A 26729-nucleotide genomic window follows, 5' to 3' on the forward strand; every position below is an offset into this window, starting at 1 on the left:
TGCCTTATATCAGCATGAAGAAGTTATAGAAGATGGACCTTCACCCATGATCTCATAGAAATGGAATGATGTTTGACAGTGGGGAATTGAAAGCAGCTCTTTTGTCCCTTTCCTGTTTGCCCATTTCTGTTCCCCTCCAACCTTAAAAGAACCTAATTATGGGAACAAGATCACTAGGCAATTTAACCAAACTCCTGACTTATGCTCTCCTGAATGCACACCATGCCTTGCCTGATCTGTTGATTTGTTTCCTAGATAAAAAGAATGAAGAATTGAGCAGTTAGGGACTTCCCTGGTGGTCCAGTGGTAAAGAATCTGCCTTACAATGCAAGGGGGCACAGGTTCGATCCCTGGTCAGGGAACTAAGATACCACATGCCGAGGGGCAATTAAGCCCGTGCGCCACAACTACTGAGCTCATGTGCCTAGACTGGAGAGTCCGTGTGCCGCAAACTACAGAGCTCACGCACCCTGGAGCCTGCCCGCCATAACCAGAGAGGAGCCCGTGAGCCGCAACGAAATATCCCACATGCCTCAACGAAGATCCCACGTGCCACGACTAAGACCCAATGCAGCCAAAAATAAAATAAAATAAAAAAATAATAAATAAATCTTAAGGGAAAAAAAAAAAAAGAATTGAGCAGTTAAAAAATGACTAGCTCTCTACCTGCAACAGCCCCCTTAGCAATCCTACAAGCAGATCACGCAGGCAAGATAACGTCTGAAGCGTGCACACAATGGAGAATGATGCAGAACCCAACATCCTCCCTCAATGGTTCACTGAGATGCTTTCCTTTTTTCCCCTTTAAAAACTGTCATGGCTGAGCAGAATCTTCAGAGTTGGTCTTGGGACATGAATCCACTTCTCCCCAGATTGCTGGCTTTTGTGATTAAAGCAACTTTCCTTTCTATTGATACTTGCCTCTTGAATTATTGGCTTTTGAGCGGCGAGCAGCTGAACCTGAGTTCGGTAATAACCTGAAGGGAGCCCTCCTTCCTGGGCCATCCATCAGGGTGGGGGCTGAGGTGGGGACCAGTCACCCACCCTGGCTTGGTTTTGTCCCCGGGGGGGTGGGGCAGGGCATGGCCTTCTGAGGACTGAATGCCTGAAGCCCAGGGCTTGAGTCTGAGAGAGGCAGATGCCATGCGTGTGTCGAGGGCCAGGTCCAAGGAACTGGGGGAGCTCCAGGCTGAGGAGACAGGCCACCTGCCCATGGCTGTCCATCCCCAGGGAGACCAGGGAGGCTCAGGAGGCCCTGAACGCCATCCACTAGAGGGCAGAATGGTCAGAGTACGCAAAGGGATGACATCCCTCAGCCAGAGGACTGAGAATGGGGAGGAGGAAGAGGGGAGGGGGAGGGGACCCAAGAGGGGGAGGGGGAGAGGGGGACTGGGAAGGGTAGGAGGCAGAGGGGAGGGCAGGAGGGTGGAAGGAGCCTCCAGGAGCTGGGGACAGGTGGGGAGGGCTGGCCAAGGGCTCCAGAGGAGGTGGGAGCAGTGCCCAGCTGGTGGCGGCTGGACCCACCAGGACTGTGGCTGTCCCGGTGGCTGGGTGGGGGCAGGGGGTCAGGGCAAGGTGCACAAGCATCCTTGGCCCATGTTGGGGCTGTGGGTTTTCATTTGCCAAGGTGGTGATGGGGGGACATTTTATTAGCCGCTGGTTCCCTGGTTTAGGTGTGAAAGACAGTTGCCTGGATACGGGCACCACTTGTGCTATTGCCCTTGTGGGTGTTGGGGGCTGGGGAGGATGGGGGGCTGCAGGACTGAGCAGGGCTGGGGGCGGATGTGAGGCCGGCGGGGGAGTGAGAATTTGGTGGGGGGCACCGCAGGCCTCGCCTCTCCTTCCTGCACCCAGACAGCAGCTCCCGTCGCGGCAACCACAGCCTCTGCTGGCCAGGCTGACAGGTGCCTGTGAGCAGACTGACATTTCTGTGGCTGCTCACCTCTGCGCCTGTGGGGGAGGGTCTCCTCGTGTTTACCCTTCCCCCTCGCCCAGGCCTGCAGACCTGAGAGTCCTCCACAGGGGCAGTGAGGGCAGCAGATGGACTTATCTACAGCCCTGACCCTCGGTGTGGTGTCAGGCTGAGGCCCTCCCCTGGTGTCCCCACGCTGGCCCCATGGAGCATTGCCGCCCTCCCCCCGCCCCTGGCTCCCTGCATCCCCCTCCTGCAGTATTTCTCACCAGCACCCAGGTGCCTCTTTCCAGATCTCTCTCCTGCCACCTAGGAGTGCTGGCTCCTTGGGGGAAGGGCCCCAAGTTTGTTTACCGCTGTACCCACAGCACCTAGACCTGTGCTCTGTGCAGAATGGCCACTCGGTCAGTATTTGTTGGATGGAGATAAAAGTTGTTCATTTAGAAGAACAAGAACTGTCCCTGGCTCCACCTTTGGACCCCAACCTGGTTACATCACACGGACATCTATAGGGCACAGCCGGCGTGTTCTTCAGGGGCTGAGCACCCACTGCCCCTTAACTGGGTGTCCCCTACTTGGGGAGCCAAGAGCTGACACCACAGCAATGTGGTGTATGGCAGGGCTGGAAAGTTCCTCAGTGGGGTGGGGGCTTGGGGTGGCCTCAGGCCTGATGGTCCAAGAGGCTCACAGCAGACCCTCAGGGAAGCTTCAGGATGTGGGGCTGAGCCGGGTCTGCGACCTGGGATTGGTGCTGCCCCTCAGGTACCTGGGCCCCATCTCACCTGCTGTATAGAAATGACCATCTACTCTGTGGCATCTAGAAGCTGTGCGTAGGTGGCTTGAGCTGGAGCTCAGGGTGGACGTATCTCCCAGAAGCACCCTGGCCGGTGGGCCCAGGCGGGTTTGCTATGTGGTTCTGACACTCAGGCCTCAGCCCCTCCCAAGGCCTGGAGGGTCAGGTGTGACGTAAAACTTGGTAAAGGTGTGTAACCACGGTGGTTCAGACCCCTGTCTCCTTCCAGTGTGCTCGTGTGTCAGGTGGCCTCAGGCTGGCCCAGAGCATCTCTGGGGCCTGGCTAAGAGGAAGTTGGGCTGGGGATACATTTAGTTGGTTAGTGGGTCTACTTATGAGTGTGCAGTGGCTTCAAGATGCATGAAGATTTTGCTATCTATCTGGGAGAGGGATGGTGCACTGAGGGTGAATGGTACCCCCCAAAATTCGTGTCCACCCAGGACCTGTGAATGGGACCTTATTTGGAGACAGGGTCTTTGCAGATGTAGTCAAGTTAAAAGGAGACCATCCTGAATGGCCTTAATCCCGTTATGACTGGTGTCCTTATAAGAAGAGAGAAGTTTGGATACAGGGAGAAGGCCATGTGGTAATGATCTTGGAGAGGCAGCAGTGAGAGGTGGCTTGAAGCGAGATCTTAGTTCCCTGCCCAGGAATTGAACCTGGGTAACCTGTATGAAAACCTTAGCCACTATACCACCAGGGGCTAGAGGCTAAGAAGCAAAACTCCCCCGGCCCTTGCCCCCATTGGGAAAATGCATTTCTCAAGGAGGCAAAAACTATAAAAACAGGTACAAAGTTTACTATTAAAGACACAGTACAACAAGTGGGAGAGCACACAGGGAAGCAGTTTGTTTAGTTAAGACAGAAGCAAGACAGAGATACACACCCGGAGAAAAAGGGTGTGGGCGTCCCCCCTAATGAAGAGGAGCACGGTAAGGAGGCGGTGAAATCATTTATACAGGGCAGTTCTTCCCGGTCTTTGTTTACCTTTGATCAATCATCTGGTTGCCTTTTCCACACCTGACGCCCTAGGACCCTCCCCAACATACGTGTGCAACATTTTTCCAAGATGGATTCCAGCCCAGAGGCCTATGGGGGCCTTGGCATCACCTATTCTGGGGTGGTGCCCCCTCTTTTTTGACCCCCAAGGGCCTTTCTGCGCATATGCAATGTCTCCCTTGCCCCAAGGATTGGAAATATATGACCTCTTGATCTTTTACTTAAACAGGGTTTAGCCCCTCTCTGTTCCTGCCTTGACTGTTATCTTAAAGTGCCCTGGCTATTTACCCTGTTTCTGTTGTTACTTCTATTTTGAAGTGCAAACAGGAGGCTGGCCGTAAGTGTCCGGCCTGAAGCCCATCTTTTTCTCGCCCCAAGGAACGTAAACAGGAGGCCAGTTGTAAATGCCTAGCCTGGAGCCCATCTATCTCCTGTCTCAGTGACAGGGGCAGAGAGCGGAGTGATGCGGCCACAAGCCCAGCAAGCACACATCACTGGCACCACCAGGAGCTGGGAGAAGCCTGGAGCAGATTCTCCCTCGGAGCCTCCAGAAGGAACAAACCCTACCTTGGTTTTGTACTTCTGGCCTCCAGAATTGTGAAAAAATTAATTTCTGTTGTTTTGAACCACCAAATTTGTAATTCATTACGGACTCCACGGGAAACTAAGACAGGTTTCTTCCCTGCACACCCCACCCCCCCCACCCCCGCCCCCGGCTCCTGGGCTGGCTCTCCGGCTTCACGACAGGAAGGTTTGGGTCAAGGGGTGGAGGACGGAGGGAGCCTGTGACTTTCCGTGCCTGGCAGTGCCAGGTGAGGTGTGTAAAACGTGAGGTTGTTGGCAGAGGCCTTGGTGCTCGTCCACGCCGGTCAAAACCTGTTTCACCTCCAGGACCGCCCTCCGTGATGCAGCCCGACACAATTACAACAGCACCGTCCGTCCTCCCTTTTTCTTCTGGTACGAGACTCTTGAAAAATAGAATTTTCTGAAACCCCTGTGTTTGTAGGGAGCCAAGGCACTTGTTCTGCATCTCCAGCTGGCCAAGCACATCCTGATCCAGCGGTGCTTTCAGAAGAATGGTATTTCTCTGTGCTGTTGTTGTTGTTGTTTTTAATATTTATTTATTTATTTGGCTGCGCTGGGTCTTAGTTGCTGCATGTGGGATCTTTAGTTGCGCCATGCAGGCTCTTAGTTGTGGCATGTGGAGTCTAGTTCCCTGACCAAGGATCGAACCTGGGCCCCCTGCATTGGGAGCATGGAGTCTTAACCACTGGACCACCAGGGAATTCCCTCTCTGTGTTCTTTTGTGGTCATATCAAGAGGCCACCAAAGAGTAGGCAGTGACATTATGGAGCATAAGATAGAATTGTTAATGATGTTCATTAATTTTAAAATATTGTTATTTCCTGGATATTTTGGATGCTTTTTAAAATTTGTGATTTCCTTTCTTTGTTCTAAATAAACATTTGCTTTTGTACCTGGTTTTGCACTGGTGATTTCGTGTTTATTTCCTTAGAGAGCCCCTCTTGGTGTGCATGAGCTCAGGCTCCCCTGGGCTGCACCTCTGCCCACACTTTGGAGTGAGCCTCTCTGCCACACCCTGGGGCGAGCCTGAGGTGGTACAGGGGGGTGGCCACATGGCCTTCAGGCTGGGTCCCTGACAGAGGCCCCTCCAGATCGTCCAGGATAACTCACAACCTGCCCCTCCTCAGAAGCCCAAGGCTGAGTTTATCACAGGCGTGTCTAGTTAGGATAAAATGTGCACTACTGTTTTGTGTGTGTGTGTTTGTAGCTCATGTCAACAGCGTTGGGCCTGTAGACCTCATTCTGTTTCTATTTTTGCTCAGCTCCTCTTGATAGTAAATGATCATTTTTTAAAGTTTCACATATGGTGTACAGTCATGTCTATTTTCTGTTCGATGAGTGTGGGATTTCACATTAACTAACAGCATGATTCAGATCTGAAGGAGCAAATTGAAATCTCAGGCTTAATTGGTTGATTTATCTATTTCTCACAGTGGTTACGTCCTTCCTGTTCTTATGCATTTTGCTATTTTTAGATTCATGGGTTCAAACTGGTTATGTGTTTTTGTTCTATTGTCGCTTTGCCAGTATTACTATTTTGCCAGAAGGTAGGATTGATAACTCCAGCTTTCTTGTGGTTCATGTTTGCTTTTTATATGTTTTCCATTCTTTTCCTTCCAACCTGTGGTGTCCTATTGTTCCTATTGTTCTTTGCAGACAATATAGTGTTGAATCTTTTCTTTTAAATACAGTTTGAGACTATCTTTTAATTAGTGAGTTTAGCCCAGGGATTTGGGGCAGGCCAACCTGGAGTGGGAGGGGTGCACCCCTGGGCCAGCTGAGACCCCACCCTCCGACCCCTCTGCCCACTGTGCCGGCCCCTCCCCATTGGCTGCTGTCCCGGGCCAGCCCCTGTGTCAGGAGGGTCAGTGCCATGCTTTGGGGGCCAGAGTGAGGAGGAGCCAGCGCCCGGAGGCCCATGTTTCCACTGCTGCTCCAGTGCTTGGCCAGCCTGGGCCAAGCTGACTCTGTTTCTCCAAGTCTAAAAGCCCCCCACTGGAACCCCCAAAGCTTCGGTCTGAGGGTGGAGGCTGCTGCCACAGTCAAGGCCTTTGCCTCTAGCTGCCGTAGGCTCAGTCCACACCCGCAAAGGTGGTGAAGCATTTGCTCTGCGGAAGTCACTCTGAGGGCTGACCTGAGGTATCTCGGTCCTCATGGCCCCCCCCAGGTAGGGAAGCTGCTGGCCGCATTTTTTATTTTTATTTTTTGTCCGTGCCATGCGGCTTGCAGGATCCTAGTTCCCCGACCAGGGATAGAACCCGGGCCCTCGGCAGTGAAAGCACCAAGTCCTAACCACTGGACCACTTCCCTGCCCCCATTTTACACTGAGGAAATCGAGGCCCAGGAGGCTCAGACCCAGACACAGACATGTGAGAACCAGGACTCAGGCCACACTCGGGTTCTCTGTCACAACGGAAACAAAGCCAGGAGTACTTAAATGCCAGTGTGCTTACATGTATGTAACATGCCCAGCATGCAGTGGTGCTCAACGTGGGGCAGGGGGCACATGGAGGAGGGACCCAGCCCTGCCCTTCATGTCATCACAGTCCTGGCAAAGGACAAAGAAGCAGATGATTAAGGGGTGATCATGCGAGGGGAGGACGGTAGGGAGCACAGCCCCGAGCACGGACCACAAGGAGGGGAGGAGGACCGAGGGGGCACAGCCTCTGGTCGCTGGGGTGGAGTCGGGTGGAGAGATGCCTCCGATGACAAGGGCCTCTGGAGGTGGGCCGATGGTGCTGTCTGCTTCCGTCTCAGGTGGTGAGAAGAGGGCAGAACTACGGTGAGAGCTGAGGGTCAGGGCAGTGGGAAGGGTGGCCAGTGTGGGAAACCACAGAGCCCAGCCCTTGAAGACAGCGTGGATCCCACTCCTCTAATTTACAGATGGGGAAACTGAGGCCCAGAGAGGCAGGACTTGCCCAAGGCCACAAGAGTGGAGACCAGAAGTCAGCAGGCAACAGGTGGACACCTGCTGTATACTTGGCTCTGTAGGGTGGCCTGCCTTTCCTCAGGGCCCTGGGAGGTAGGGGGTACAGGGGCGCTGTGTTCCTTGCCTTTGCCCCTGGTACCCGTTTGGGTCCCAGCTGCAGGTCCCGGTACCCTCCACAAGAACAGCTGAGATCATGTTCTGAGCTGCCCAGCCCAAGCCCAGGGTGTCCCAGTGACTCCCTGCCCCAGTGACACACACCTCACAGCGACAGAGCCAGTGTCAACACCCCATTTGTTCTTCCATTATTTCATCTGTGTAGACATAAAAGTACTGTCATGTGTTTAAACAACTACATACACCCATCTGTGCTTTATAAATGTGGGATCATACACACACTCTGCACCAGCTTGTATTGTTATGGCATCTTGCAAAGGTCCTAGCGTGATGTTTCAGATTCTTCATGGTGCCCTTTTAATGCCTGCTGCATGTGCAAACCATAATCGATATAGCGGTTCTCTTATTTGGACATTTAGGTAATTTCTCAGTTGTTGATTTTTGTATTGAAAGCAACACTGCCATGGATATCACTGTAATCTTGTTTCTATGCCCAAAGATCTTTCCCAAAGATATAATTCCAGCTAAAACGAACACCATTCGCTAATGACACTTTAATCTTTGCAAACCCCATGGATGAAGGGTTATCTCATCTCAGTTGGTGGGCAGCATGGTCTGCTGTTTCTTGGCCCCGAGTCCAGGAGGACGCAGCCATGGTTCACATCCACTCTTGGCGCGCCTGTTTCCCCAAGGTCGGTTCCCCAAGGTCCCATCGCACCCCAACATGAGCGCACACCGGGAGTGGCCCTCTATTAAGACCCCCAGACCACTGCTGCTAGCTCCCCTTCCTCCATCCCCACGTCACCCCATGGTGGAGGCTAGTGAGGCCAGGAGGACTCTGGTTGATTTGCCCCTTCTCCAGCCTAAACAGGGCCTGGAGTGAGTGTGTGTCCCCTTGCCCCTCCCTCCTTCCTGAAAACCTCACACATAATCCCTTAGGCTGTCAAAGTCCTTGGAGACTCTAGGGAGGGTGTCAGGCAAGCCTCCCTTCCTCGACTCTAAGCTGGCTGAGAGATAGACACTGGAGTTGGAAAGGGGAGAAGAGAAGCCCTTTACTTCTGGCAAGGCTGGGCTGGGGTCAGCGCTCAGCCCCCAGCCTCCCCAGACCCCCCAGCTGCCCGCTGCCCCAGGCCCAAGTCCCTCCTTCAGAGCAGCCTCTTCTGCCGTGGAAGGGTCAAGGCAGCAGGACGACAGAAAAGCTTCCTTCCCGGTGGCTCCAAGGTGCCAGCAGCAGCCTCAAGGGTGGGAGGCAGGCAAGGAGGGCTGCCTGGAGGAGGCAGCAGCAGCCTAACTGCTGTGGGGAGCTGCCTGTGTGTCCATGCTGGGTTGGATGGTCTGCCCAGAGCTCTGCTGGACAGAGGGAGGCCTGGGGTCCTGCCAGGCTCACTGGTACTGGTTGGGGATGGACATGGTGTTACAGCGGCTGTGGATGGACATGGTGTTACAGCGGCTGTGGGACATGTCCTCGTAGATCACACACGCCGAGTTCTTATCCCTCGCACAGCAAAGTTTCTGGATCTGAAAGAAAGCCTGTGATCTACCACTGGGGGCAGCTCGCTCAGGGGCACCCTCTATCTTCAAGGCACCTCCCCACAGGAAGCTTTTAGATTTGGGGGCCTGCATGAACCCTTTTTAGGAGGGTCCTCGGCCAGACCCCCAGTTCTCCAGAGCTGCCCAGGCCTGGGAAAGGGTGGGCGAGGCAGGGCCCTCGGGCAGCGGCGGGGAGTTGCAGGTGGAAGTGACCTTGCTCCCTGGCCCTGGACAGGGAGGGGTCTGGCTGTTGCAGGGGACATGGAGTTGGAGGCGCTAGGTGAAGGTGGGGGCAAAAGCTGATGGACCAGGGGCAAGCTGACCACTTCCTGGCCCCTGTCTCTGTTGCCCCCTCCCCTCCTGCCTCCAGCCAATGATCGCACATGGATTTCACACACCCACAGGCCTGACACTCGCATATGCACACCCATGCACATGTGCGCACACACGTGCACACTCTCACAGTCACGCGCGGCATCCCCATGCTCTCCGAAAGGATCTCTCTGGACCCTCCTCTCGCTCCCCCGTAAACGTCTGACCAGGACGTGTCTTCCTGGTCCCACACCCGTCCTTGCTGGGGGCTCCAGTTCTTGGGTTTCCTCCCACCTTGGACCTTGCCGTCCAAACCCTCTGAGCTCCAGGAGACCCTGACGGAGGGAGTGGATAGGTGCTGAGGTTTCCCATGTGGCCAACTCCCTGGGGCTTAACTACTCTCCTTCCCTCCTTGCTCTCTGAGAGATGCGGGCTTATAGGGACGCAGATGACATCTGAGGGTCCACACTGACCTGTGTCCTTCTCAGCACACACACTGCTCCCAGTCCCAGACCGACGAGGAAGAAGCCCACAGCCAGGGCCATGGGGAGGGCAAAGTGTATCTGCTGAGTCTCCTGGCACGTGTTCTCTGTTTGGGGCAGTTTTTCTGGGAAGAAGGAACAGAGAGAGGCATTTGGCAGGTGAGGGAGTCCACGAGAGCCTCTGGGGTTCAGGGCAAGGGCGGGGCTCTGGAGTGTGTGTGCATGTGGGAATCCAGGAGGCTTCCTGGAGGAGGTGGGCTTGTGGTAACTCAAGCAAGGGTAGAGGGAGGATCCTCAGACAGGGGCAGATGGAGCCCGGGCTGGCCAGCAGGCAGGTGGAGTGGTCCCCGGGGTGGCACACTCCTTACCTGTCACCACGACCAAGGTCCCGGGCCCCCAGACCTCGTTATTCATGATGGCCTGGCAGGCGTAGTCACCGGTGTCGGCCAGCTGCAGGTGGTGCATGCTGATGGTCAGGTTGTGCTGCAGCCCTGAGAAGGTGATGCGGCCCTGGAACCGCTGGTCCACGGTGGGCTCCCTCCCGTTTTCATAGTAAATCACGTTGCTGAGCTTCGGCCACCTTTGCTTCAGGTAGATGCCAAGCAGGGGCCCCAGAGTGGAGCAGGTGATGTTGACAGAGTCCCCCTCTAAAGCGATCGTGTAGGTGGGGGACTGCCAGACCTCTGCAAGGGGGACCTGCCACTGTCACCACCAGCCTGGCCAGAGGGGCAGGGACCCACCTCTCTGCCGGGGATGGTGGCAGGGCAGAGGTGCCCTGGGTCAGCCCACTGGGTGTTTTCTGTTTTTGTTTTATTTTGGTTTTGTTTTTTAATTTAAAGAAGGCTTTAATATCTTTTTTTTTTTTTGGCCATACCGTGTGGCATACAGAATATTAGTTCCCTCACCAGGGATCGAACCCATGCCCCCTGCAGTGGAAGCGTGGATTCTTAATCACTGGACCACCAGGGAAGTCCTGGACAGCCGGCTGTTGTCAAGGATGAGGCAACTTTCGGAAGCCTTGGAGCAGCTCATGGCGCCAGCACCCTGGGCTGCACTCAAGTTCCAAAGGGGCCCCAGGGGGCTGGGCAGCCTGTGACCTCTCCCCACCCTGAGGGTCAGGGGAAGTCGGAGCTGGGGCCTCTTCCTTCCAAAGTGGCAGGCCGTCCACTGAGACCTCCAACACCTCTCCCAGGCTCTACACCTTCTCCCCCTCTTAAATGACAGTTCCCGTGAGAGCCGGGGGCACTGTCCTGTCTCCCCGTCTCTTTCCAATGCCTACTGCCTCAGTTTCTCCACCATTTCCAGGCACCTGAAGCCAGTGGCTCCATGGGGTGGGCATATCCTGGCTTGTCCGTGGGACACCCAGAAAGTTCCCTCATCTGCCCAGTGAGGCCCAGCAGGACCCACTTCTAGGTGCAAACATAATCCAAATACCAGCTCTCCACAAACTAAATTCTGCAGCTCTTTTTGGGAGAGACAACACAAGAATTGCACCTGCCGGGTCCCCCATCCCACCTTGCGGAACTAATCTCTCCTTCTTACTGCAGAACTTCGCACAAAAGGTAAACCGAAGGACAATGTTCTCTCAGGACAAAGGCAGCCTTGCTGGTTGTAGGAGAGAAAGTCCCCAGACATTCAGGTAAAGAGAAAGAAGAGATTCAACCATAGTGATTCTGCACCCAGATATCAGCGTCTTGGTGCCCATTGTTTTTTGTCTAAGTGTCCAAAGCTGGACCTTACCCTCTGGAGGGGCTGCCAAGGCTTCAAGGGAAGGTCACACTCAGCATCCCCAGCATCCCCGGGAAGGGGGAGCACCCACTTCCCAGAAGGAGAGTCCAGAGCGGGGAGGGGAGGGCCGCAAGGTTGGCTGGGTGGGAGCGCTGAGCCCGCTGATGGGTGCGGTGGGGGACGGGGGGACGGATGGTTGGGAAGTGCTTACCTTGGGCAGCCAGGTTGCAGGGGAGCACAAGGAGCATGGGGAGCAGCTGGAGCCCCAGGAGCCCAGCCATGTTCACTGCAGTGGGGGAAGAGCAGGGCCCCGCTCAAAGGGCTGTCGAGACTTCCTGTCTGCAGCACCTAACTGCGTGCCACCACCTCACAGACAGCCACTTCCAGGGGCAGTCGGGGCAGGATGGAGCAGGAGGTAGGCAGGGGGACTGCACACAGTGACTGTAGGTTGGGCACTCCAGGAGGGCTTCCTGGAGGCGGTGCCATGAGTGAGGGGAGGCGCTGTGGGTGAGGCTGGGAGGGGTGGCCCTCATCCCCCCTTCTAAACTGCTGAGTGTCTCCAGGTAGACCCATGGTCCTGGTCCTCTGACCCTGCTTCACAACAGGGAGAGGAGAAAGGAGGGTGAGGGAGGGGAAGGCCCAGGAGAAAGATAAGGGGGTCCCCCCGTGGGGACCTGATTTATGCCCAGAAACTTGGAGTATTATGTCAGTCACACCCACAGCGTGGAGGCTTGCTGTGGCTGTAGGGACGGGGCCAGGGCGTGTGCTCAAGGCTACGGCTGCCCTGGTGGCTTGCGATTCTGCTTCCTGTGGGTGCAGGGGCTGGAGGCATCTCAGCTGGACTAGCATCCTATGTTGGTGCGCCAGGCCCTGGTGATCAGCCCCCAGGGCAGAGGGAGACCCATGCCTGGCCCCTGACCCCGAGGACACGGAGTCAGACTCTAGGCAACCAGGAGGTCATTCCTCTGTGGGCCACGGGCCAGATGGCCAAGCCTCAAGTGTTGGGCCCAAAGCCACATGTGCATGTACACAGGTGTGTGCACATGGCTCACATGTGGTCTGAAAGCCTTAAGCTGTTTCTTCCCTGGAAGCCCCCTCCACTGGCCAGATGCTCCTGTCTGTTGATGGCTCAGGGTCCTGAGTGGGGTTTGGGGGTGGGGGCAGATTAAGTCTGCTAGGCTGACCCACAGACGCTCCTTGCACGAGGGGTATCTATTTCGGGGGCAGAATCTTGCCAAAGGCCCCTAGGAACCTAGCAAGTTGTTTGCAGGAGGTGATGAAAGCATAGGGCTTGGCAAAACAAGACCCTTCCTAATCTCATTCTGCCTTTGTTTATCACCAACACTCACCGGGCGCCCGTACGTGCCAGTGACTGCCAAGAGCAGAGGGCAAAATGGACAAGAGGCCTGTGGCCCGGAGCTGACCTCCAGGGATGGAGAAGCAGACCTGCAGCAGGACACAGAGCCTGTGTCAGGAGAGGTGGCCAAACCTCAAGGGGCCATAGGAGTAAAGGACTGAGGAGGTGAGGGAGGGTCACGTGGTGTCTGGGAACAGTGTTCCAAGCAGAAGGATCAGCAGGTGCATGATCCCTGAGGCCAGAAAGTGCCTGGTGTGTCTGCGGGTCTGCACGAGGGCCAGTGTGGCTGCAGAGAGGCAGAGGGAATCAGGGGGAAGGGCTTCTAGGGCATTGCAAGGACTCAGAACTAAACTTCCTTTAGAGAAATCCTTGAAAATACAGACAAGCAACAAGTAGAAAATGAAAATTAGTCAGAGACCCAGATGCAGTATTTCCTTCTAGGTTTCCTGCCTTGGGTGTGCAGGGGCTGAATGACTTACATGAGCCCTTCCCACCATAATACCAATGTTAAAATAACCTTTGAATTACTTCAAATGCATCAACACTTTTTGTCTGTTTCAGGCAAAATGGAACAGATTTCATGGCCCCCAAAGCATGGCGGTCCCAGGTGCTGTACACACTGTGTCCCATGGGCTTGGCCCTGTGGTGGCACAAACCCAGTATTTCTCGTGTGAACGTTACTTTAACCTGAGAGATGCAAATGCAGACCTGGACTCTGGGTGCCAGCAAACTGCTCTGGGGTCATCCTTCTCCTGTGAGGCCACAGTCGTCAGGCACCACGCAGGGTCTCCAGTTTTGAATTCTTCATGGTGAGTGAAGACTCCCAGATGTCTGGTCTTTTGGATGCCTTGGAACTTTTTAGTTTTTAAGACTCGAAGCAGCTTGTTTGAGATTTTTATTTTCTCCACTTAAAAATGTGTTTCTCAGCTCATTTGACGATTTGCTATTTGGTTTAGTTTATTCATCTTGCGGGTTAGCAATACGGATGTTTTGCAAAGCACTGAATGCAGTACTTCTAGAAAAATCTTCTTTTATCACCTTATATGTACCTTTTAAGAATACACTAAACGCACCACCAAACCAGTTCTACAACAAATACTAAGGGAACCTCTGTAGGCGGAAAATAAAAAGCCACAACTAGAAACAAGAAAATTATGAAACGGGAAAGCTCACCAGTGAAGGCAAACACACAGTAAAGATAGCAAATCATCCACACACAAATATGATATCAAAACCAGTAATCATGAGAGGAGGAGAGTACAAATGCAGGATATTTGAAATGCATTTGAAATTAAGAGATCAGCAACTTAAAACAATCATGCATATGTATAGACTGCTGTATCAAAACCTCATAGTACCAACAAACCAAAAATCTATAATAGATATACACACAAAAAAGAAAAAGGAATTCAAACACAACACTAAAGACAGTCATCAAATCATAAAAGAAGAGAACAAAAGAGGAAAGGAAGAAAAAAGACCTACCCCACCACCCCCTGCCAAAAAAAAGAACACACTCAGTGGAGTTACACAGTTTTGATCATGAAGACATCTGGCATAAATGGGTTGGGGACCTAGAAGAGCCAGCAGGTGGGGCAGATGCGGGGGAGGGGAGCCCCAGGGCTAGGGGAGACCAGGGGGCTGGACACAGGTCCCCAGCAGCCACCTGTCCTGCTTCCCTTCCAGAGGGGCTGCTCTACCCCCTGGTGGTGGAGGAGGGGCCCACGTGCCATCTCAGGCCCCTGATCCCCGCATCCTGGTGCCACAACTGCTGGCAGGAGGGTCCCCAAAACTTGTTCTTGTTCATAGTCCAAAGACAGGAGGGTGTCCACGATCAACACAGGACCCCAGACTGGGGTGTCTCCGAGGTGACAGCAGCATGGCCCTCCTGCCCCAGGGAGGAGCCCAGGCCAAGAGGCCTGGATGGGGCAGAGGAGGGGGAGGGTCCTGCTGGGTCAAGTGCTTTGGAACTTGAAACTTTTGCACTTTTGGCCACAGGAGCTGCTGAAGAGCCCTCCTTGGCTTGCCTGTCAGGGTGAGGCCAGGACGCTGCCAGACTTCCTAGTCCTCTGCCTGGTCCTCCCCTCACTTTCCCCCTGTGTAGTGCAGAGTGTGGTGCACAGAACTCCCCACTCTGGCTCAGAGCCTCCTTATCTGGGGAGAGAGGGAGGGAAGGATGAGAGCCGTCGGCAGACACCTGTGCCTACAGGCACACCTGAGGACACACCAACTGCCCACACATCGTAGGTCTCCTGGAAGGAGCAGGGAGTCCAGCTCCCCCCATGCCATCCTCCAGGGTGTCCTGGGGACAGTGGGGACCCGGCGGCCTGGCTGGGAGTGGGGCATCTGTGTTCTGGGCCTGGAACTGGCATAGTGGGCTGGGGTCCTCTGGGGGAGGGGCACCAGCGCTCTGCCACCTTGCACGCTCCCCACTCTCCCACTAGCCCCGGTGGGTACAAGGCCATGGGGCCGAGTGTCCGTGCTGAGTCTCAGAAGACCCCATCCAAGACCCCCTGCTTGGCCCACAGACCAGGCACAGGGGCCCATACCTGCTGGAGCCTGGAGAACTTTGGGGAGCCGGACCTTCTGCACCAGGCCAGCAAGCAGACCAGCAGGACGGAGAGGGCGACCAGGGCGAGGATGGGGAGGACCACCTGGACCTGGCTCTTGTCTTCGGGGTCAGGCTTGAGACTGGGGAGCAGCATCTCCGGGCCTGTGGGGAGTAGGCGGGACCGCCACCCTTTGTTCACTGGTGCAGGAGCCACTGCCTGCCTTGAGGGCACCCTCGAGGGGGACATCACCTCCAGCCAGGACACCCAGAGGTGGGAGAGTGGCAGGGAGATGGGGTGCATGGGATGGGCAGGGTGCCAGGCACAGAGGGTGCGGGTGTCTGATGGGGGGAGACCCAAGGGGGCTTCCTTGAAGCTCCCCTCCTGTAGCCCAGGATGAAGATAGAAACACCTACCCCGGGAAGGTGTGAAGAGTGTGTCTTGGGGCTCTGCCAAAGAGAGATTCCAGATAGGTTGGTGGGGACCTGCCCAGGGCCAGCCCTTATGCAGCCCCTCCACCCCAGGTATCAGATGAGCTCTGGATACAGGAGTCCATGAGGGCCTCACTGGCTTCCCCTCCCAGGGCCCGGCTAGGCTGGGGGTGCCGTTCTCAACCCCTCCCACTGTACCTGGTCGGGGGCAAAGCTGAACCCCTGCTCCCTGTCCCCAGAGCTCGGGGTGACCACGACTGCATTACAACCAGGTGTGGGGGGGTGAGAGTGAGGGGTGGTGACTTGGGGAGTTTTGCAGCAAAGGAAGGGGGGGGGGTGGTGGGAGGTTTTTAGGGAGGGAAGGGACCAGCTCCCTGTGCAGGCAAACAGGGGATGGTGCCCAGGGCATGCGTGCACGGGCTGCCCTGGGGAGAAGCTCGGAGGGGGCACAGATGTGGGGTGGATGGAGCCAATGGAAGCCCTCTTTAGACCCCACCCCCGTAGCTCTGGGCACCTCAGGTGGGCAGGAATTGCTCCTCCCTGGTTGCTGCCCCTCCCAAACAGGAAAGCACCTGGGGGTCAAGGCGCTCCTGCCCTCACCTGAGACGTTCAGGGTGGTGGTTTTGAAGTTTCTCTGGAGCCCCACAAGACTCCACTTGTACTGCCCGGCCTGGGTGTCCTGGGCTTTTTCAATCACCAGATGCGCCTCGCCCCCTTGAACCCAGAGCTGCCATCCACCCTGGCGGAAGTTTCCTGGGGCCTTTACACTGAAGACGAGCTGCCAGCTCTCCCCATGGTAGGTTTGCAGGGAGATGTTGATGTGGGAGAAGAGGTTGGAGATGTTGCAGGCCATCATGGCTGGCTTGCCCCTGAACACAGAAACCGCGTCCTCGGTGCAGCTGGGGCTGTCCCAGCCTGTGTGGGGATACAGTCCAACATGTGGGTCACGGCTGGGCCTCAGGACATCCACTGATTGCCCTCTCTGGGGTCACTGACACTACCTGGGGCCTGGGCCCTCCTGGCCTGACCTAGGTCTCTCCTTCCACCCCTGTCTCACCCCCGGGGGGGCCCCCCTAGCAGAGTGGGACCACGAAGTTTACCTCTACTCTGAGCACTCCCAGAGGTGGCCAAGAGCAGGAGGGCGCAGAGCATGCTGGGCGCGGGAAGGGGAGATGCCGAGGTCAACATGGCCGGCAGGACGGAGAGCAGGCCTCAGGGGTCCCTCGTCTTCCTTAGTGGTTTTTGGGACACTCCCTGGAGGAAGGAAAGCCGATGAGTCAGAGGCCCCCTGGCCTCCTCCAGAAGCCAGTGGGAGCGGCCACAGCCTGGCCAGGGCGGGTGGGGGTCCCCAAGCTCCTCCCTGACCGCTGTGCCTCGACCCTTCTCTGTACCTTTATGATGTGTGCAGTGGGGCCAGTGTCAGACAGATGAGAAACATGGACGAGACAGGAAACAAGTCCCTGGGAGACAACCCCATTTACATCGCAGGGGTTATCCTTCAATTTTATATAAAACATACAAAACTGCCTGAGCCGTGTGTCCTGTAGAGACGGGTCGTGACACACAGAATCTCGCGTAGCCGCTTGAACCTGACACCAACCTAAGACCACCCTGGAAGCCCCCAGCCCCTCTCCCGCTCTTGCATTCCACAGCTGGGCATTTGGGGACATTTGGCCCACTTGCCAGATTTATTAACAAAAAGAGTCTTCCTGTGGAACTCGTGAGTTCTGATCAGGAAAACTGAACTTTCACTTCCTCTGAAACAAGTGCCCATCTCAGGCTTCAGCCTCCAGTAAAAGTGACATTTATCCTGATTAGTTTAAGCTATTTAAACTATTGACCCTTTGATTAAAATAATAATAATAATAATAATAATAATAAATAATAGACTTTTTGGTTTTGTGTTTGAGCAGTTTTAGGCTTACACAAAAATTGGGCAGGAAGTGCAGACAATTCCCACACCCTCCATTACTGGCATCTACAGTCAGTGGGGCATTCATTACATCTGATGAGCCTATAGTGCTTTGTTCTCACTGACTGAAGTCTACGCTTTACATCAGGGTTCACTCTCGGTGTTGGACATTTAATGGGTTTGGACAAATGTATAATCACATGCATCCACCATTAGGTAACAAACAGAGTAGTTTCACTGCCCTAAACATCCTCTGTGCTCCATCTATTCATCCCTCCTTCCCCCCAGCTCTTGGCAACCACTGATCTTTTTACTGTGTCCATAGTTTTGCCTTTCCCAGAACGTCATAGAGTTGGGACCCTTCCGTTTTGAATTCAGCCTTTCTGAGTTTTTTTCCACTTTGGGGGGAATTGGGCAGAAGGGCCAGGAGCAAAGAGAACTGTGAACGCAATCGCTTCCAGGAGCTTGGGGCCGTCGGTGAACAGGCTCGGTCCTGACCTCAGGAGGCTCTGGGCCGAGCAAGGAGAATGACATTGGGAGGGACAATCTCGGTCGTCCCCCCCCACTGTGGCCACATCGCACCCTCATTCCAAGCACTGCATGTGTGGAAACTCGTCAAATCCATGGGACTTTGACCAGGTGGGGCCTGTGGTCCTCCCTGTTGTCCCATCTCCCCATTCTGCCCCAACCCCCTCTGGGTTCCTGCCTCAGAGCCGAGCTGACAGCTGACTGCCTGTAGTCTTGCCCCCTCTACCTGCCTCGCCCCTGGGACTCCTGTTGGGCTAGTGGTCTTTGGACCAGCAGGTCCTGGCCAGTGTACTGGTGGCCTTGGGAGCTCCTGGTGGGAGTGGGACAGGGTGCACGGCCCTGCTGATCTGGGGGCCTCGGAGCAGCAGGAGAGGGAGGCCCACTCTACCCTGGAAGGAAAATGGCTACATCCAGCTTTTGAAAGAAACATCTAATTTGAGTCGGGAAGGGTTTCGAGAACGTAAAATGCAAACCAACCCATGCTCTCCTGTCCTCCTCCTGAATGGCTGGGTCTGCAGGGGCTCTGGGTTGGCGGCCACACTCCTGGGGAGGGCAGGGGTGGACCCTAGCATGGGTGTGCCCATGGGCCCAGGGCTGGTCCCAGACGGCTCACCCTCCAGGGGGATGGACCAGGCAGAGCAGACAGACAGATGGCCAGGCTGATGGATGGGTGGTGCTTTCTTTCTCACTCAATCCACATGGGATTCTGGAGTCCCGGGGTGGGGTGTGTACAGGGTATGGTGTACCAGTGACAACGCATCCCCCGCCCTTAGGTGTCTTGGTGCTCTGGTCTCTAGTAGATGGTGCTGACCCTGGGTGCATCCTGGATGAGACCCCATGGCAAACCCAGAATGGACTCTACGTGGTATGTGCCTATTCTCTTAAGAACAGGGACCCTGAATCTCCCTGAGGTTTGATTAATCGCTGTGCTGCATGTGCCCAGGCATCTTATGACAGTGCTAGCAGCAGTGTTCCTAAACTTCATAAATCAGAGGCAATTGCTATACCCTGGATGCCAGTTTTCCATCTATGCATGGATACCTGTTTAATCTAAGAGCACACATGGCCCAGAGCTGCGTTACTATGATTCCTGGTGTGTGTCTTCCCACCACTGGCCCAGCTCATTCATTCATTCACTCCCAATAATCAGCGCCCATGAGCCCACCTCCCACATCAGGCTCTGGCTGACCTTGCCCCTAACCTGCACCCACCAGGCAGCCCCGCCGGCCCCACCGCTGCCTCCCCCCACCAACCCTCCACATCACTCCTTTGCTTTTGTATGCATTGTTTTGCGCCTCTGCATTCCTAAAAAATAGAGAAGCTTTATTTTAGCTGTTTTTAATAGTATGATAGGCTACTGGCCAGTTTCCGCTGGGGAGCCTCCTTTTGCCATCCTTCCAGGCTTAGCCGGCGGACCCGGCTGCCAGGAGGCAGTGGCAGGTCCTGAGGCAGCGGAGGTGTAGGCCACCCTGGAAGCTGAGTTGCCAGGCCCCACCAGGTGTGGTCCCTTCCAGTGGCTCTGAGCTGCGTGGGGCCGGGGTCGGGTTCCAGAGTGGTCAGTGGGCCAGAGTCTGAACTCGTGTGACCGGTGCTGCTGTTTCCCAGCTTCCTTTGTTTGATTTTCTAAACTTGTTTCTATTCCTAATTCACTGTCAGAAGGACAGCCTTCTTTTCTCATATATGTACCATATCTGTAGCTGAGGAAGAAAGAAGCACTGAAAGATGTCAACTGAGAGACACGTATTCTTGTGCACACGTGTGCACACACACGCGAGTAATTTTACATATGTGGAATCATATTAGACGAGCTTTATCAGAGATGCCCACTGCCCATCCTCTCTCCTTTCTCCCTTCATACTGTATGTAGTGGGGTGAATGGTGACCCCCAAAACACATGTCCATCCAGAACCTGTGAAGGTGGCCTGACTTGGAAATAGGGCCTTTGCAGCTATAATTAAAGATGAGGTCGGGGACTACACGGGGCAGACCGGCTCATCCTGCTTTTGGCCCTTTGGGTTTCTGCATTGCCACTGCCTTTGCAAGCCCTTTGCCCATTTTCCTGGGATTGTCTGTCTTCTCCTTACAGGTTTGTAAGACTTTCACGCCTTACAGAAACAAACCACCATCCATGGCAAGTGCCTCCCCAACATCATTTCTCCCCTGATTGTTTCTGGAATAAAGACTCCACATGTTTATGTCATCCTGTCTGTCTTTTCCTTGAAAGTTTCAAGATTTTGTTTTAAAGTGGTTTTTGTTTGTTTAAAGTATCCTCTTAAAAAGGCCTCCCAGGACTTCCCTGGTGGCACAGTGGTTAAGAATCCACCTGCCAATGCAGGGGACACAGGTTTGAGCCCTGGTCTGGGAAGACCCCATACGCTGCGGAGCAACTAAGCCCGTGTGCCACAAGTACTGAGCCCGTGCTCTAGAGCCTGTGCTCCGCAACAAGAGAAGCCACCACGATGAGAAGCCCGCGCACCGCAACGAAGAGTAGCCCCCGCTCGCTGCAACTAGTGAAAGCCCGCGCAAGCAGCAGTGAAGACCCAACGCAGCCAAAAATAAAATAAATAAATTTAAAAGAAAATAAAAATAAAAAGGCCTCCCAGACCGTTGAGAATCCGTCATGGCCAAATTTTGTCTATTTTTATGTTCAAATATTAAATCCATCTCAAGGTCCTTTTGCAAGTGGCATGTGACAGGGTCTAATTTTGCTTCCTTCCAGGAGGGCAAGTGGTGCCCGAGGCACTGAAGAGTGAAGCACCCTGTCCCCTCTGGCCGAGGGACCCCCACCAAGCGGGGCCACTCAGAGCCTGCCAAGCCATGCGGTCCAAGCCGCTGTTGTCCATCATGTGTTTTCACCCCTGGGATGGCAGGCTCTCTCTACCGCTCTGTTTATCTTTCCTTGGAAGCTTGTCTTCCATGAGAACATTAACATAATTTTAATCAATTTTTTTTTTTAGAACCAAGTTTTTGATGATTGAGTGGAGAGGGGCCGTTGTCCCGATCCTGCCCGAACCTGCTCAGCATAACACAAAAGAGGCTGAGATTTCACAGTTGGACACAATCCAGTGGCTACCTTTCTGATTTCACTGCTAGTCAGCAATTGCCAGGATGGGTATAAATAGCTCATCACCATTACATGTTGCTGAGAGCCTTATGTGACAGAAGGTTCTAGAAAGAGGTTTTGCAACTTTCTGTGCTGGGGCTTTTCCTGGCACCTCAGATAAGATCTGCTCAGTCCTTTTCCTGAGTATTTTTGCAAAACAAGTTTTCTTAAATTGGAATACACAGAACGGTGCCGAGCAACACATGGGGCCCAAAGGCATCCTTGCTGGTGGTACACAGTGACTCCTGGCCCCCTGGCCAGAGCCCTCAGGGCTACCTGGAGGGAGACCCCTGCACAGGTGTGTCCTACCCCGAGCCTGGCTGAGCAGACAGGAAACTCATCTTGTGTGGTCATCTCTGGCCACTGGCCCTCCCTAGAGGAAGCCTTGGGCAGGACCCCCAGCATTTCCAGTCTCCTCAAGGTCTCCCCCCCCAACTCCTGCCACTCTGCTGCCTCCACCGACCTCAGAACAGTCTTTGGTCCCCACACTTCCCCGGCCATCCAACGTGGGTCTGTGTGCCCCATCGACGGGGAGGCAGGCCAAGTCTCCCCAGGCTGGAGATGCGGGAGGACATGCTCCCAGGGAGGCCCGCCTGCTGACCCCCAAGGCTGGAGCGGGCAGGTGTCCTCAGGGCCACGTGAAGGATTCACCCCCAGGGGACCAAAACATGAACGCCACCTAAGCCCATGCTCTGGGAGCCTGGCCCTTCAGCGGCATGCGTGGTGGAGCCCCCTGCTGGTGGCCTGGCGTATCCACCGAATGCCCAGTGCACGGACTTGACACCTGGAGTCCTCTGAACGCGAATTTATTTCTACCACGTTCCTTCTGTGCAACCTCGAGACTTAGCAGGCGTCTTCTTTCTCGGAGGGAGATACCCAGGGGTCTGTAGTATCCAGAAGGAAACCCTCCCCCTCAAAACCTTTCCTCATCACATGTTTTCCTGACTCTTGTCCGGCGTTTATCCTTCCTATAAATTTAAGAGTCGTGTTTCAAGTTCCAAGTACACTTTCTGGGATGTTGATTGAGAATAAATGAATGGGTGGGTTAGTTCACAATCCTGGACCGTGCAGGGCCTCACCAGCCTGGAGAAACCACCTCCTCTTCAGAGGCTTCCTTGATCCTACTCCCACTCCCTGTGAGGCCCAGCCCTCCACATGCAAGCAAGCACACAGGGCACACACACACACACACACACACAGTGCTGGGCGGAGGGCCCCTCAGGGCCTCCCACTTGCTCTGCATACAGTAGGTGCTCAATCCCTGCAGACCTGCTCAGCCTCCCCTGCAGGGCCATTCCCATGAAGGCTGCAGTCAGTCCCCCATGATGGGCCCTGGGCAGGGGCCTCAGCTGAGCTAGGAGGGTAAAGGTCAGCCTTGGTTCACACCTGGATCAGGTGACATGGAGAGGGGGTGACCTCAACAAAAGTGTGTTCACGTAACAGAGGCTGACCTGCCTGGCTGGACTTTGGGAGGGAGCATGTGTGTTGACAAGTAAAAGGAAAGCAAAAGGAAGCAGCAGGCTGAGGTCCAGAGGTTGGCTGGGAGGACAGCCAGGGACCTCCAGCAATGAGGACGGGGCCCTCTGAGAGAGGTGTGCGGGGGTTCCCCGAGCCTGAGTCAGGTCTGCCAGGCCACCCTTTGCCCTCAGTATTGGTATGTCCTATTTCACCTGCCTGCCAGGGAAACACCCTAGTGAGGCCAGCCCACCAGTCTCCCGATCCCGCCAGCCTCCCGCCCCAACCTCTGTGGTTTTCACCACACTATATACCCCAGTATCCTAACAATTATTTTGTTTATTTTTTTATACGTCTTCATTGGTGTATAATTGCTTCACAATGCTGTGCTAGTTTCTGTTGTACAACAAAGTGAATCAGCCATAAGCATACATATATCCCCATATCCCCTCCCCCTTGAGCCTCCCTCCCACCCTCCCTATCTCACCCCTCTAGGTCATCAAAAAGCACCGAGCCGATATCCCTGTGCTATGCTGCTACTTCCCACTAGCTAACTATTTTACATTTGGTAGTGTATATATGTCGATGCCACTCTCTCTTCACCCCAGCTTCCCCTTTCCCCACCCCCCGTGTCTTCAAGTCCATTCTCTATGTCTGTGTCTATGTTCCTGCCCTGCCACTAGCTTCATCAGTACCATTTTTTTTTACACTGACTCATTTTTTTAAACATTAGTATTTATTGTAGCCTCACCTTAAGAAACACCCATCTGTAGTCATTAGATGTGCTATTTATAGGTATGTTGTCACACACAATGAAATGACCAGAAGACTATTAAACCAGGAAGTGTCACAGACCTCCTACCACCACCTGGTGTCCTCCTGAGGGGGTATGACCTGTGTAAAGGTGACCCCTGGCCATCCTCTGTCATGTTGTCAGAGGGAAGCCAGAGGCTGCTGAAGGTGTGGGCTCCCAGACAGGCCCTGGTTGGGACTCCAGGCTCCTTTTCCCACTGCCCAAAGCCTCCAGTCTCCTCTGAGCCTTCCTCAGGCCATGGGGGGGCTCTGCCCTCACACACAGGAACCTCTCAGTCAAACTTCATGTGCTCCCTGAGGTTCTCCTCACCAGGAAATCCCCTGCATGGTTCCAGAATCCAGATAAGAGACACCTGGGTCGCACCCATCTCTGCCCCCAAACCACAGCCACCTTGGGCCTGGCTCCTCACCATCAGAGGATACAGCCTAAGAGCTGGGAAGACCTCCAGCTCGGGGCAGATCCCCAAAACTGTGGACAAGTCTTAACTCAACTGAACAAAATCTATAAAATGGAGACACAAACTTCCACCTTATAGAGCACAGAAGGGCTGTCTGCAAAGAGCTATACTGGAGATGGAGGAGCTGGACTGGGGATGGAGGGAGATCCCCATGTCCTCAGGAACATTCTGCTGCCCTGATCTGTCTGGGGCTCCACTGCTGTCTTATTTTTAAACCTAGGTATATTCTATGCAACATTTGCGACATACTTGTATTTCAAAGTGATTCATTATCTGAAATTCAGATGGGTTTTTAAGTTTGGCAGCTCCACTACTCTGCTTGAGTCTCCCCTCTTTTCTCCAATGCTGCAAAGGACAGAAAAATGGGAGAGAGGGAGGCCAGGGCACAACAGGGAAAGTGAGGGGTGAGAAGGCAGAGGCTCAGGTGTGGTACAGGAAGATTGCATGCATGGGGCAAGGACTGGAGGGGCCCCAAGACTTCTGGGATTGGGAAAACCAAGGCAACAAGTCAGATTTCTCTCAAATCATGGACACAGGTGCTGGCATGTGCGCATATCAAGATGGGGCAACACAGCTGGGATTTGTGCAGTCACTTGGGAGCTGTTCACATTTGGGAGTCAGTGAAACACCTTGGGAAGTGCATGCCATTGCCAGCACCTTGTCCTGCCACAGGATCTTGGGGAAACAGAGGCAGCAGGTTTGTGGAATTAAGGGTGTCGGCTGGCCAGGTGCACAGGGGTCCTTGGTCAGTGGGGATCTCCATTCCCACAGCACCTGAGAGCAGCTGGAACAGCTTTCCCGCCTGCCGCAGAGGCTCCGGTAACACCCACTTGTATGTACTTGGATGTTTACGTGGGAAGGTGAGCACAACGCTGCCCCGGCCGGCTTTTCACCAACACTGTGGAGGGAGGTGACCAACCACCTCCAGAAGATAGCTGAAAAGGCGCAGAGCCCCAATTCCTGGCTCAGAGGGAGGAAATGCCCCAGTCCAGGGCGCCACTGCCCATGTCTTGTCCCTGCTGCTGTGGCCTGGAGGGAATCCCCACTGGGCATGAAAGTCCTCCAGGCCTAGGGGCCGAGCCTGAAAACCCTTGCCGCCTCAGCCTCAGCACGTGTCTTCCCTTCTGCCTTTCTACCTGGCTGCTTCTCACTCTCGTTCACAAGGTACTTCCTGGGGACTTCCCTGGTGGTCCAGTGGGTAAGACTCTGCGCTCCCACTGCAGGGGGCCCGGGTTCTATCTCTGGTTGGGGAACTAGATCCCACATGCATGCCGCAACTAAGGATCCCGCATGCCGCAACTAAAGACACAGTGTGAGCCAAAAATAAATAATAAACAAATAAATATTTTAAATAAACAAACAAATAAATACATTTGGATATCCCATAAGACTTTATAAAATAATAACAAAAAAAACCCACAAGGCACTTCCTCTGAGAACTCTCCTCTCCCTGCACCTGCTGGTCGTACCCTCCTGGGACCTCGGCACCTCCCCACCACCTTCACTATCACTATCACTATGTCCCTGGGGATGAAGGCCTCCCAGGGGCTCTGGCACCACAGGCATGTAAAGTGGTTTTCCAACTGCAGATCATTAACCAGTAGTGGGTGGTGAATTGAATTTAGTGATTGCTGCTGCAGTTAAACCAAAAATGAAAGGGCAGCGTGGAAAGGGGCAGTTGAGCACCCACACCACCTTAGGGGAAGTCTCTGGGGGGTTTCATTCTGTTTTTACGAGTGTTTGTGAGTGAATGAGCTGAGTGCCTATGAGTGTGAGAGTCCACGAGTGTGCGTGTGCACCCCTGGGAGTGCACACAAGTGTGAATGTGTGCACGAAAGTGAGCGTGTGTGCGCGAGTGGGAGAGCCGCCGTGCTGGCCCTGGACGTGAATGCGTTTCGCCACAGACGTGGTCGGGGGCAGGAGGGCCTCTGTCCGGATGGGTGGACGCCTGGGAGCCCGAGATGCCACCTCTCTGCCCTTCCAAGAGCCGAGCCTGGGGACGCCCTGCAGAGACGCAGTTTCCCACCTCGACGCGAAGTCCCTGTCCCCTCCCTCGGCATGCAACCTGCGCCCCTGGTCGCTGGCTCGCGGACCCCGGCCCGGCGCTCTGGGCGCATCCCTGTGGCAAGAGGCGGCCAGCGTTGAGTGAGGGTAGGGAGCTCCGCGCCACGCCGTCTCCATCCCAGCGCGTACCTGAGTGCACCAAGCTGTCCGACACCCGGAGCCCCGCCCCCGCCCCTCTGGGCCTCCCCTCCCGGCCCGCGAGCCCCTCACCTGAGTCCAGGGTCCCGATGCGCCCGGCTCATCCACGCCCGCAGCTGCAGCTCCTCTGTGCGCTGTGGGCCGGTTAAAACTGAGCGATCCCGGGGCGGAGCCAGGCGAGGAGGAGGCGGGAAGGAGGATCCAGGATCCGCTTGAGGTTGGGCACCCAGGTCCTATATTCAGGAAGGAAACCCAAGTAACGGGAAGTCACTCGAGTTTCAGGAACTGCCCTGAGTTCACGGGAAAAGTTGATGATTTTCTTGGTAGTGATTTCCTACACTGCATTAGATGATCATTCTAAAGAAAACAGCAGGTGGTTGTTTTCCTGGAGAGCCAATCCCTGGAGTTCTCCATCCTCAAGCTTCCTCAGAACAGATGCTTCTTTGGGGAGCTGGGTGGGTTCACTGCCCTTCGTGGATCAGGGGACCTGCCAGTCCCCTCCTGTGTGCACCACCCACACACACAGGCTCGCACCCA

General features: G+C 54.7%; 1 protein-coding gene across 3 annotated transcripts; it reads right to left on the reverse strand.

Annotated features, from left to right (window-relative positions):
* Positions 1-7925: 7925 nt before the first annotated feature.
* LOC137754499 (uncharacterized) lies at positions 7926-26320 on the reverse strand. Of its 3 annotated transcripts, none has more exons than XM_068530215.1 (10): positions 26265-26320; positions 16822-16975; positions 16322-16636; positions 15707-15739; positions 15291-15454; positions 12734-12830; positions 11596-11670; positions 10025-10147; positions 9648-9781; positions 7926-8850 (listed from the first exon to the last, which is right to left on the reverse strand). In XM_068530215.1, exons 2-10 carry the CDS (start codon positions 16907-16909, stop codon positions 8716-8718), a joined length of 1164 nt encoding a protein of 387 aa, XP_068386316.1. In that variant the 5' UTR covers positions 16910-16975; positions 26265-26320; the 3' UTR covers positions 7926-8715. The 3 variants fall into 3 exon arrangements, with proteins under 3 accessions (XP_068386316.1, XP_068386314.1, XP_068386315.1); XM_068530213.1 differs by having other exon boundaries at positions 10025-10339; XM_068530214.1 differs by lacking the exon at positions 15707-15739 and having other exon boundaries at positions 10025-10339.
* Between the last annotated feature and the right edge of the window lie 409 nt (positions 26321-26729).

Source organism: Eschrichtius robustus, chromosome 20 (assembly GCF_028021215.1).
Source record: "Eschrichtius robustus isolate mEscRob2 chromosome 20, mEscRob2.pri, whole genome shotgun sequence".
Classification (NCBI taxonomy): Eukaryota; Metazoa; Chordata; class Mammalia; order Artiodactyla; family Eschrichtiidae; genus Eschrichtius; species Eschrichtius robustus.

Bases quoted from the DNA above. Each gene is read 5' to 3' on its own strand.
- LOC137754499 (XM_068530213.1), bottom strand. From the start codon at position 16,909: ATGTTGACCTCGGCATCTCCCCTTCCCGCGCCCAGCATGCTCTGCGCC. The intron at 15,740-16,321 runs GTGAGGGCAGGA...TCTCTTTGGCAG, and splicing joins CACCACCCTGAACGTCTCAG to AGCCCCAAGACACACTCTTC. The intron at 11,671-12,733 runs GTGAGTGTTGGT...CCCCCACTGCAG, and splicing joins CTGGCACGTACGGGCGCCCG to TGAACATGGCTGGGCTCCTG.